The 12,860-nt window shown below is 44.2% G+C and overlaps 1 protein-coding gene across 3 annotated transcripts in view; it reads right to left on the reverse strand.

The window, feature by feature from the left end:
• Positions 1 to 12,860, reverse strand: part of LOC146634308 (protein NLRC3-like) — a 223,074-nt gene that overhangs the window by 88,229 nt on the left and 121,985 nt on the right. Inside the window, exon 7 of one of the 3 annotated variants that reach the window (XM_085376307.1) lies at positions 6,214 to 6,236. The exons of the other annotated variants lie outside the window; for them this stretch is intronic. Within the exon in view, the coding sequence (XP_085232433.1) occupies positions 6,214 to 6,236 (23 nt within the window). The remainder of the gene's footprint in view (positions 1 to 6,213; positions 6,237 to 12,860) is intronic. 3 annotated transcript variants of the gene reach the window in all.

A 12,860-nucleotide genomic window follows, 5' to 3' on the forward strand; every position in this document is an offset into this window, starting at 1 on the left:
GAACAGTATGATGTGGCACAGCCATAGGTGGGCTGGTAGGAAAGCTGTGGAGGGAGGAGAGAATGGGTTAGCCAGAGTCTAGAGTGAGATGTACACTTACAGAGAGAGTCGAAACCATCCTACCGGGCGATGTGGTGACAAGAAGCAGGTAGTAAGCGACGTAACAGGCGTGTCTTTTCCTCTGTAGAGCTAACACTCCTGCTGTTTTACTTCTGTACTCCTGTGCATACGTCAAGGATGTCACAATCACATTTTACAGCATCCATGTTATATTAGAGATACTTTAGTCCCAGCAAAGTAGTGTACTGTTGTTGTTTGCTCCATTGCAACAAAACATGCAATGATATTATACTGAATTGCACCAGTTTTTAGGACGTCTATCTTTTACTTTCTGTGGGTTTTTCACTGCTTCTCTGCGATCGGATGAATTGTGCACACTATTTGCTCTTCCACAGCTTTATTTTTTAGTCTTTGAATGTTCCCATCACTTCTGTGATGACAAAAGTCACGATTATGCCATAGTCAGTCTATTTATATAGACCAAAGTCTCATCAGCAGATCCAAACCGACAGAAAGGCCACGGTTTCCTAAGAATAGAGCACTTACATTCACATTGAAATGTCCTGTAACGTAGACGCCGTTATCATGGTTTTGTTAACCTTAAAGAACAAAACTATGTGCCTGTTTAAATATTTATGGTCTGTATATACATTAATAATATTTACCATTAAAGGCAGTTTACTTTATACCTAGATCATCTATCACAGTGCATCGATCGGCTTCCTGCTTTACTTCCTCATTGATGACTGAGATGCTGCAATTTAGTCCTCCAAAATATTAAGCAGGGTGCACGCCATCCCATCAGTTTCCATACTCCTGACATAGAGTGAGATTTCCTGAAGCCTTGCTATTTATAGCTGCAGGAGGCAGCTTCTAGCTTCTCCCTGGAGGAAGCTGTCCTTGTTTTTGTCTTCATCAAAAAACCTTAAAATCTAAAAATACAGACACCAGGTTCTTTGTTGGGCTTCTCTTTGTGGTTTGCTGTGGCTTTGCATCTGCTCTGCATCCCTGACCATCAATGTCACCAACATGTGTTCATGATCAGCCAGTTCACCTCTGAGGGACTTTGGTCTATTCAAACTGGCTGAGATGCTGTGGCTTAAAAAGGTGGTTCAGACTTGAAAACCCTCCGATGGGCTGAATTATAACTCTAATAAGAATAAATAGCTACATTTACAACCTGCATGTTGTGTTTACTTGTGTTGTCTGTGTCTAATATGAACATTTTGCGTCGACTGGACGCCTTGTGTCGGAGGTGAACCGTTTTGATTTAAAGGTTGATCGTAGCGTTCCCTCTGTGACTCCCAACATTAACTAGCTCACTCGTGAGCGAGAGAAGATCAGCTGTGATCCTGTCTGCTTCATGTCTGTCGTGCGTGCTCAGCACATATCGCAGGAACGTGAAATATTTTGTAGGTTGAGCACAACCAGTGTTCCCCAGTTTCATTACTGGGAGTTTGAAACCAGTGATTAGGCTGACCTGTACTGGCCTGATAAAGCACCGCTACTTGAAACACGTGTAAAAAGCTCGGTGTCTACATTGATGGTTCTTTTAAAGTGAAGAAGCAGGTGAGTGCAGTGTTCAGTCCTGCTTCTTTCAGTTAAGACAGCTGGCCAAGGTAAAGCCATACCTCCTAACGTCTTTGAGCGTGTTATTCACCTTTTTCTTACTTGCAGATGAGACTACTGCAATTCATTGTGTTATGGTCTAGATCAGGCCTCCATCCATCGTCTTCAGATGGTTCAAAATGCAGCTGCTCGCCTGCTAACTGGTACCAAACGGAGAGAGCATATAACCCCAGTTTTAGCTTCTCTACACTGGCTTCCTGTCTCCTACAGGATCCAATTTAAACTTCTACTTTTTGTTTTTAAGTCATTAACGCCCGAGCCCCTCCTCACCTGTCTGAGCCCCTCTCTGCCTATGCTCCAGGACAAACCACGAGGTCCAGCCCAAAACTAATGCTGTCCATCCCACGGACTAACCTCACATCCCGTGGTGATAGATCCGTCTCTGTGGCAGGTCCCAGACTCTGGAATAGTCTCCCCTTAAATATTAGATCTGCACAAACACTTGAGCAATTTAAATCTTTACTAAAGACACATTTCTATGCCCTGGCTTTTAACACACTATGACCCAAGCATTCTGGTCTTATTTGAATTAGTTTAGTTATTGTTTTAACTCTTTTACTGTCCTATTATTGTTTTTTACTGTTATTATTGTGTTACATTGTTGCTTTTTAATACCATTTTTATATTGTTAAGCACTTTGTGCAGCATCGGCTGTTTGAAATGTGCTATAGAAATAAATTTGACCTTGAAACCAAATCTCCTTAGGAAGCGATTTTATTTAATTTATTTATTTAGGACCGTGCATGTTAATGAACATAAATGTAAAAAGAAAAATTACATGAATGTAAACATGCCAGATTATAGCCAAAGGCTAATTTCCATCTTTAATGAGGCCGTGTATTAAGTTTCACACAGCATGGGTGGAACAGCTACTAACCATCACTGCAAGCTCGACAGCAGGAGCCGTCTTCCTGTCGCAGTATACCCCAAACAGCTAATTATTGGACCGCAGGGAAATGGGACGGGTGTTGGTGCCATGAGGGAAAACCGTCGTTCTCCTCGCTCTTCCCTTTGCCTCCTGCTTGCTTCTCCCGACCCCGCTGGTCTCCGTTTTCCCCGACACTGATTAAACCCCTCCTCTTCCCTAACAACGTTAGGCCCCTTTGATCTCCAGCACTTAAAACCAGCAGCTACCATTGTGCCATCCAAAACATCTCTGTGGTTGCTATGGTTATTCACTTAGATACAATTACTATAGCAACAGTGTTTCTGAGGGCTGGGGAGGAAGTTGCTCAGCAGGGATCCAGGTGGAGACACATGAAAGACACAGGCTGCATATAAACGGTGGATCGGTGAGGGCTGGCCCTCCTCGCCAGCCTCGCCATCGATACGATTTCTCTTTATGTAAATACGTGACACAGATATGTATGTTGAAGAAAGACAGAACATTCTTTCACACGATCCTCTGACACACTTGTCTCTACAATTGGATGTGAAACAGACTTGAAAGGAAAGAAGTCGTGTCAGGTATTAACAGATATATCAAACACATTATCTTCATATGCAGGGGTTAAGACTCTGTCATCAAACACCTTTACAGAGAAAAGTAGCCAAGTGTGTGAGATGATAGCTACAGTGAGTGACAGCTTAGCAAAAATCCTGAAAGTTGGACACTTTATGTCAGCTTTGTCAGCCACACTGCAGAGCTCACAGAAGGCCCACAGCTCTGATGACTCAGTGGATGGAATAAAGCCCTCCAATGTGAACTGCACAGTGGTGTCATCATCACGTGTCCTTCATCTTCTCTGGGATGGATCAATAGATGGCTGATCCAGCCCCGTGTCATGAGGCAGCACTGCCTGGTTGGCAGAATCTGACCCCAGATCAGCTATATACGATGTACAGTGTTCAATCAATTGGTCCTTCAACCTTTCACTGGGCATGTGTGTAAGGTCACAGCTGTCAGTGTGCTGGATATTTGCAGTGTTTTAAAATGTATTCCACTACAGACTACAGATTACATGCCCCAAAATGTATTCTGTAACGTTACTCAATGAGAGTAATGTATTCTGAATACTTTGGATTACTTAATATATTATCATGCTGTTTACAACTACATGAATGTACTGTTGCTGTGATTTATTACTGTTACTGAAGGTCAGCGGCTCCGAACCGTAGTAAAGGGACCTCTGGCTAATACGTCGGGTTCGTGTCGGGTTCGTAGCTGAAAACGAGCTTTACTTTGTTGTCTGGGTCAACTTTGCAGTGTAATCCATTTATTTCAACAAAGTAACTGTATTCTGAATACCACCTGTTTAAACGGTAACTGTAACAGAATACAGTTACTCGTACGTGTATTCCGTTACTCCCCAACATGCAGTGTAATCCATTTATTTCAACAAAGTAACTGTATTCTGAATACCACCTGTTTAAACAGTAACTGTAACAGAGTACAGTTACTCGTACGTGTATTCCGTTACTCCCCAACATGCAGTGTAATCCATTTATTTCAACAAAGTAACTGTATTCTGAATACCACCTGTTTAAACAGTAACTGTAACAGAGTACAGTTACTCGTACGTGTATTCCGTTACTCCCCAACATGCAGTGTAATCCATTTATTTCAACAAAGTAACTGTATTCTAAATACCACCTGTTTAAACAGTAACTGTAACAGAATACAGTTACTCGTACGTGTATTCCGTTACTCCCCAACACTGGATATTTGTCATATAATTGAAATATCATTAAACTCACTACTCGTACTCATAAATATGGTCCGTGCACAAAGCAGCGTCGTCTCTTTCTAACCATCCCTGCTCCAACAAACACGAGGTTGTTTCCATCGCTGCTGCTGTTCCATGTTGTTCAGCTCTTATTGTTACTGTAAGTCTCGTAGTTCTTATTTGTGTGAGGCTTTGCTCCTGCCCGTCACTCTGCTGCTGTTCCATGTTGTTCAGCTCTTATTGTTACTGTAAGTCTCGTGTTTCTTATTTGTGTGAGGCTTTGCTCCTGCCCGTCACTCTGCTGCTGGAGCACCGGGATTTCCCCAATCAGGACAATAACGGATGTTTCTGTTCGTTTCTGGTCTATACATGTTTTATATCAGAGCATCTCCCAGAATCTGAACTGATCAAAAAGTGCCGACATGTCCGGAGGGATTTTGGCCCACTGCTCTTTACAGCTGCTTCCACAGATTTAGTAAAGGAGGCTCTGGAGGCTGGCTAGCCCACTTCTTCTTCAGCCCCTGCTTTGTTTGCACCCATCCACGGCCACCACTGTGTGTTTGACTGTGGGGATGTTGGTGTGTCACACTCAGCATTTCTCAGCCTTCAGCCAATCATCCAGACGTTCAAACCTCAGACGGGCTTGTACATGCTAAACCGCGTGGGTGCTGCAGTAGTTCAATCCTGTACCAGTGTTACCAGTATGTGGTGACTGTCATCCACCTGCCTTCTCACCATTAACCAGCTCCTCCTGTGTGAGTTTGGGCCCATCCAGCACCTTTCCTATGATCATCCTCCGCCCATGAGGCTGACTGATCACATCATGGTCAGAACTGCTGCACCCACAGTCACCGAGCTTCATGCTGACGCCCTTTGCATCTATATGCTGAGAGTCCCACAGCCAGTCTGTGGGATCCAGGGTTGTAGAGGATCACACACTTCATTCAGGGACATGCAGATCTGTTCATAACTGATATGTTTTTTGTTCGATGTTTCTAAACTCAGGTAAAAATCAGAGACTGTTCATTTCTCTGTAAGTGAGCAAACTTATAAATTCAGCAGGGAGGATAATTGTTTCCCCGTCGTAGTTCAGTGTAGCTAGTCTCTTAACCCCCAACCAACCCGCTGCACCTCCTCCCTCCCCTCCCTCTCATAAAATATTGAGAGAGCCTGGCACTAGGCCAGACGCCCCCCTCCCTCTCTGCCAGGCAGACTGACGGAGCATGTGGCTGTGGGAGGGGCACGAAGGGCGGCTCGGCTGAGGAGATACAGTAACCATGAACCTATTCGTTCTCTAAATGAACGCCACGAGTTGTTCCCACATCGAGCTGCTCTACTCTGAACTCATTCACACGAGCACTTTCTGCTCGAGTGCTTCCTCTGTTCACAGCCACACTCACGGATGCGCTGGAGAACAGCTCGGGTAAGAAGTGTGAACAACATGCTGGCATTTCATTCTACCTGCAGTGGTCAAATCAAGGCAGTGGTCAAATCTAGCTTCTTTCAGCTCAGGCAGCTGCAAAAACAAAGCCAATTCTTTCACGGCAGCACTTTGAGACAGTGATCCACGCCTTTGTCAGCACTCGGCTGCATTACTGTGATGACCTTCATGTTGGGGTCAGCGCATCATATATTAGTCAAAATGCTGCAGCTCGTCTTTTAACTGGCACTCGAAAGTTTGAGCACATTTCCCCTGTTTTAGCTTCACGTCACTGGCTGCCCATTTCTTTTAGGATTCATTTTAAAATTCTTTTATTTACTTTTAAAGCTCTCCATGGCCTCGCCCCATCTCATCTCTCTGAGCTGCGACAGCCTCATACAGGCCAGCTGATCAGCTGCTCCTGCATGTACCCAGGACTGGGCGTAAACTTAGAGGAGATCCTGCTTTTGCTGTAGCAGCTGCAAACTGTGGAGCGAGCTTCCTTTGGAGATCAGACAGGCCACTTCTTTACCTGTTTTTAAGTCTTGAAAACCCGCCTCTTTACCCTGAGCTTTGACACCACGTGAGATGTTGGTTTTTATTTCAGTTGTTTTTAGGTGATTCGATGCTGTTTTATCTTGTTTTGTTTTCATTTGATGTTTTATGTGTTTTATTTATTTATTTTGCTGTTTTCTGTTGTTCTATTGTTTTAACTTATTTTCCGTGCAGCACTTTGTTCCTGTGCTGGCTATTTTAAAGTGCTTTATAAATAAGATTGGATTGGATTGGACTGCCACCAACAGCTCTGTAACACACTGTGCACACAATGCTATCATTGTCTTTTCTTTTTAGCTGCTTTTACATTTTAGTTGCTGACTTCTGATAAACTGAATAAAACAGGAGAACACACAACCTGGAAATCTTCAACCACACACAAAATACATACGTTTCCCTGGTAAAGTACACAACCTCTGCAGTACCGCTGAGTTTTCTACAAGCGCACAAAGCTGCTACCAGCTCTGCTGCTGTGACCTGTGTTACCTGTGTTAGGCTCTTACATCCATACGATGGTTGAAGGACCGGCCGTGTCCCGTCTTCCTTCTGTGCATAATCGTGGCCCCTGCTGAAAGCTGACCCCGTTCTCCCACAGTGTTGCTGAAATGGTGAAACTGGAGCACGAATCGATCTGGGAGCTTTGATGAGAGATCAGCTGAAGTTTGACTGCAGCCTGATTCACTTTAGGACAACCAGTTTGCTTTTAATGTTTTTCTGCCTGATTCATTCTGATACACAAACACAGGCTGAACGGTGTCTGTGCTCCCACATCCTCAGTGTCCGTCTCAACACCTCTGCATCCTTCACTCACTTCTTAGCATGCAGGACGTGTGTGTGTGTGTGTGTGTGTGTGTGTGTGTGTGTGTGTGTGTGTGTGTGTGTGTGTGTCTGTGTGGGTCTGTGTGTGTCTGTGTGGGTCTGTGTGGGTCCGTGAAATCATCCTGATTTCTTTAGCTCATGAACACCGTGTGGGGTCAGTGTTAACAACATGGTGCAGAAAGGAAACACAAGCGTGGAGTCGGTGGGATTGTGCAAACGGTCGCTCGTGCATCAATCAGCTCCAGCTGTGATGCATCTCTTTGATTAGTGGGAGCAGCAAACTCCATCCAGACAGCTTCCTTTGTTTTTTTCACTTGACTAATCAATCAGCGCACAGCTCCGTTTAGCACACACGCCATCTTTAACGACGGCGTGGAGTCTGTGCCCTGTTCCTCCCACACACGAGTGTTCGTTCATGTTCGGCCTTTGTGTCTGAGCGTTTCCTCTCGGTGTGTCTGTAACGAGGAAGCCACGGGCAGGTCGCACACAAACGTATGGCTGCCGAGTGTGCGAGTGTGGCAACTATTCTGGTTTCCAGATAAACACTGGTGGCAGCTGCTGCCATGGCAACACCATTGTGCTCCCTCCCTCCCTCGCTCGTCTCCCCTCCCTCTCCCCAACCACTCCTCTCTCTCATGCTCCGCCGGCTCAGAGAGCGAGGACCAGAGAGGAGAGAGGTCAGCTCGATTCAGAGGACAGAAAGAAGAAAGGAATAACCCGGAGTGGACGGGGACAGGATGAGCGAGGACAGCCACTCCCACTACAGGCTGGACCCCAGCGATCGCCTCAATGGGCTGGGACAGAGGAGGAAGAGACCCAAGAAGGTAAACGAATAGATGGAGAGCCACGTGGTGCAAAGTGTGTAAGGATGGAGCACCCCACCCTGCAAAAAGAGAAAGGAGGTGGGGTTAGGTGAGGTTTGTTTATGTGCAGACGAGCGTCCACATGATGTTAGGAGCACCGAACCATCCGAACTCTCACCCCGTCGTCTCCTGTGGAGTGTGTGGCTGCTCCCCCACAGCAGCTGTATCCTCTCTCATATCCTCCGTCTCCTGGTGTTGTGTTGCTCCACAGTGAGTCGTAGTAGGAGGCTCACATGCTGTCAGGGTGGGTCCCTGCTCGCCCTTTGTGTGCCTGTCGTTGGGGGTTTTGGTGTTTGCAGCTATCAGGAGGTTTGTGTTGTAGCCTGATGTGAGAAGTGTTGTTATTATCATCATTTTTAACATTTCTGCACCGCTACAATAAACAGACACACACCCATCAGCCTGTTTACAGATCTATACGCCCATAAAGACGTGAAACACACATTGCACAAATCTACTATAACGTGTTCATATGTGTTATAAAATAAAGAGGTAAAGTATTAGCTGTTCAGGTTGATTCATAAATATGACCTCAGCACGTGAAATCCTTCTGCTGACATCCCTAAAAGCTCGTCAGACCAACGAAGCCGTACAACACAAATAACCAGACCAAACCAGGGTTGTGCGTCTGTTGTTGAGAACATTGTCAGTAAACCACAGTGACGTCCTACAGAGGACTCGTGTTGTCATTATTTTTGTGTATGTCGTGTGAGCTGAGAGCTGTAACCAAAGGTAGTGAGCGCGTCGGCCTTTAACGTCGCGGCTGGTTGTGCGATCGCGTCGCCGCTGAACTCGTGAGAGTTTGTCTCAGGGATCTTTACATTTGAAGTCAGGTGAACATCCAGTGAACTAACAGAACATTCAGGAGCATTTACTCTCATGAATGTCAGACAAACTGAGGTTTGTGTGTCAGTTAGATTCTTTAAGTCATTAAAGTGTCTCTGTTAGGAAAAGCATCTGTTTCCTCCACCTCTGCAGAACTGCGTGACCCGTAGCATCATTGCAGGAAGTATCCTGTGACAATGAGTGACTGCACATCATCATTATCAACACATAAACCTGTGGTCTGGACCTGCAGTTCTTATTTTTACTGTCTGGTTTTGTGTAAAGCAGCACTTCAGTAAGCACCTGTGAAGCACACAGTCATAGTCGAGTAAGGAAGCGATCCATATGTGAAACATATTCCACGTCTACAGGATAGTGGAGGTTACATGGGTCAACCTGGCAAACTGTACCAGCACATGTGATCACACTGATAGCAGAACACAGGTATGTGAGTCTCTACGACGAGGTCAGAAACCAGTAACAAATGTTTCATGTGATTCGTTTTTCTCCAGTTTGTCTGCAGTGAACCTTAAATACTCACTGAACCAGCTGTTTCCTGATGTGGTGACGTGTGTCGGTGATGAAGCCAACACTCTGTCCAGTGTTGGGCAAGTTACTTGAAAAAAGTAATCAGTAACTAATTACTTCCCAAAAAAAGTAATCCCGTTACTTTACTGATTACTTATTTTCAAAAGTAATTAATTACTTAGTTACTTTTTAAAAACACGATTTCCAACCTGAGTAGGTGATAAAGCGATAGATCTTTCAGCCCAATTCTACTTTTTCTGCATAATCCATCATACAAAATGTAATCAAATGGAAAAGTCTCTTTTTAAAACTTGTTTTATTAGATTTAATCTTTTAACTTTATGCATCAAGCAAAAATTTAATTATATGCAACATTCTCTGACTGGAAGAAATTAGTTTAACATTTAAACCTATTTTCTGCACATTCCAGCACATAAAATAAAATATTTTTTGTGTTTACACTCAGTCTTTCAAATAGATGCAAGTAAAACACAGCAGAAAATAAATAAAGTCAAAGACTCAGCGGTCCTGTTGCTCTATTTTCACCTGTAAAGCAGGAGCAGGGTAGGCGGAGGTTTACCCTGGTGCAGGTGTGCTGCGGTCAGTGGAAGAGTACGGCAGTTTCTCTGTGAGTTTCCCATTACGTCGTAGCTACTCGGTGCTTGTTGGAAGTTTAGGGTTTTTTTCGCTGTAAAAAGAAGTTTTCTTCCCACGCACAGCGGACGCTAATGTTTTTGTCACTTTTTATGGAGTCAAACTCAAAGTAAGGTCAGTACTTCCACGCTTTAAACGCTGCACGCTCATACTCTCTCTGCACTCGATATGTGATCCATTGTTGATCTGGACACAGCTGTTGTCACTAACGTCGCACTCGCTTACGTCACTGTCGTGAGACATTCTCGCAAAAAAATCACGGTTTTAGTAACGCAGTAACGCAGCGTTCCTACGGGAAAGTAACGGTAATCTAATTACTGTTTTTGCAATAGTAATCCCTTACTTTACTCGTTACTTCAAAAAAATAATCGGATTACGCATTACTGGAGCGTTGTTCTCCTCTGTAACAAAGCAGTGATAAAGGAATAGATGCTGATTTTATTAACTTGTGTCTTTGTGCTGCTGGATTCAGTCTGAAGCAGGCAGCAGTGCTGAACCTACCAGTGTAAATGTGATGGTGGAAGCAGAGGCCAGCACTTGGCAGTGCTAAACACAATAAAAGACTCACAAGTTCCTGCTCAAAGGTCAGCTGCCTTCAGATCAATCATTAACCTGCAGCAGGTTGTGGCCTGATGTGTTTGTAAGAGTTTCACTTTCAGGAGGAGAAGATTTAAACGAGTCACACAAATGTGAACTACAAAGTCTGTGACACACAATTTATGCAAACTGCAGTAAATCTGACCTGAAGAAATCCAGTCTTCTGCCTGTTGTGGTTGTGACAGCTGCTCGTAGGAGAGTTTGTTTGTAGGAGGTGGAGATGTTCTCAGATCAAGTGCGTAATCGTCTCTTTGTGTAGACGCTAAAAGCTGTGAGCCAAAACTCTCTGCTCTGAAACTCTTCACTCAGTCCTCACGCTGAGAGTTTAGAGGCTGAACTTCTTGTTCCTCCATAACACTTTTCATGAAACAGCAGAAATGAGCTTGTGTTTCTCAGCAGTGCGCACACAGAGAACCGATCCTCTCTGCTCAGTCTGAACAAATCAAAGTGAAACGTCAGTGAAAACACAGCTGCTGATCAAACTGTGTCAGATTAATGCCTCAATGTTTCACTGTGAGGTTAAAAAATACATAAAAATGATTTAAAGAAGTAGGAGGCAGATTTTCACAATAAGAGCACTTTGTTTTTAATTCAGTTAATGTCAAACTGTCATCAACACCTCTGTGTTGTCTCCGTCTCTGAGCAGATTCAGGCATTACTCAAATAATAAAGGCTTTTTTTCACTATTATACTTTTCATTAGTCTCCAGGTTGATGATTATAAACAGAATTATTAAAGTTTTTATCATTTCAGGCTGAAAATCAACATGAATTTGGTTCTAATCAAAGAAGCTCCTTTAATGTGTGTCATTAAAATCCTCACACAGGCTTAAAAAGGCGACATTAACATTAAAATAAATGAAAGAAGCTTCAGCTGAGAGCTTCATGCAGTCATCATCAGCAGCTCATAGCAGTCACAGCTCTTTATTACGCAGCTTTGCAGGAATTAAAGTGGCTGAAGTGTCAGAGTTTGTGTGAGAAGCTGCTTCATGGACAGCTGCACACACGTCTTTATTATTTCTTCATAAATCAAACACACAGGTTTGTCTGCAGATGATTTAAAGTGTGTCGTTGTGCAGTTAAAGCTGTTTGTGTGACGCCCTGACCTCCTGGGAATGAAACAGCCAATCAGATCCATCAGAGAGAGAGCAGGAAGTGTTGTGTGTTTGTGACAGAACAAGGAAACAGTGATGATGATGAACATAAAGGTCCTCTGATGTTTCCTGTTACAGTAACGCTTGTTCATCTGTTGCTCTCCTACACTTTCCTATAAATAAAGGAGAAAAAGTCCGTTTAGTTTCATTTCCTAAAGCTCAGAGTTACACTTCACATTCCTGCTGTCACATCAAAAAGCTTCACTTTGGTCCAACATCTACATGTTAACATGAAACACAGACAGACTCAGAACATCTGGAACATCTGCAATTTGACCCAAACTGTTATAGCCAGGATATTTTATTTTATTTATTTATATTCTGCCTGTTAGCTTAGCACAACAACAACAACAAAAAGGCGCTCTCTCACCCAGGAAACACGCAGAGAGAGAGCGAGCGTCACCCTCTAACCATGGCAACCGTAATGCTGCCACCTAGAACATAAGAACATCACAGCTGTCAAACAATTCCCAAATTGTCCTGACCGCCACAATATGAAACAGGGAAGTACCGCCGTGTAATCCATTTACTTCAACAAAGTAACTGTATTCTAAATGCCACCTTTTTAAACGGTAACTGTAACGGAATACAGTTACTCATATTTTGTATTTTAAATACGTAACGGCGGTGCATGTATTCCATTACTCCCCAACACTGTATATATATATATATATATATATATATATATATATGCCTCTCCCCACCGCAGGGAAAAGGGTAACACCACCTGGGTCTGGGTGCAGTTCCCCCCTCCAGGGGCAAGGGTACCTAGACCCGGTTTGTAGAGTACGCTTGGGGAGTGTGATCGTGTGTACAGCGTCTCTTTATGTCTGTCTCCACGTCGGTTGAGTGTGGAGTAAGTGCATATGAGAGCATGAGGGGGGGAATGGATGTTTGTGTCTGTGTGTGCCTGTATGTCTGTGTCTATATGTCAGGTTGGGTATCAGACGCCCCACCACCACTTCCCCTGCCAGTGGCGGACTCCCTCAGGTGTCGGTGCGTTGGTGGTCCTTTGTGTCTGGGGATGGGCGTCCAGGTACACACCGGCTCACTCCTTGGCGGCCGCTTATCGGGGCCTGGAGCCTGGGGCT

This window comes from Diplotaxodon limnothrissa, linkage group LG3 (genome assembly GCF_057381915.1).
Source record: "Diplotaxodon limnothrissa isolate DT_005_m linkage group LG3, D_limnothrissa_male_GT1.1, whole genome shotgun sequence".
NCBI lineage: Eukaryota > Metazoa > Chordata > Actinopteri > Cichliformes > Cichlidae > Diplotaxodon > Diplotaxodon limnothrissa.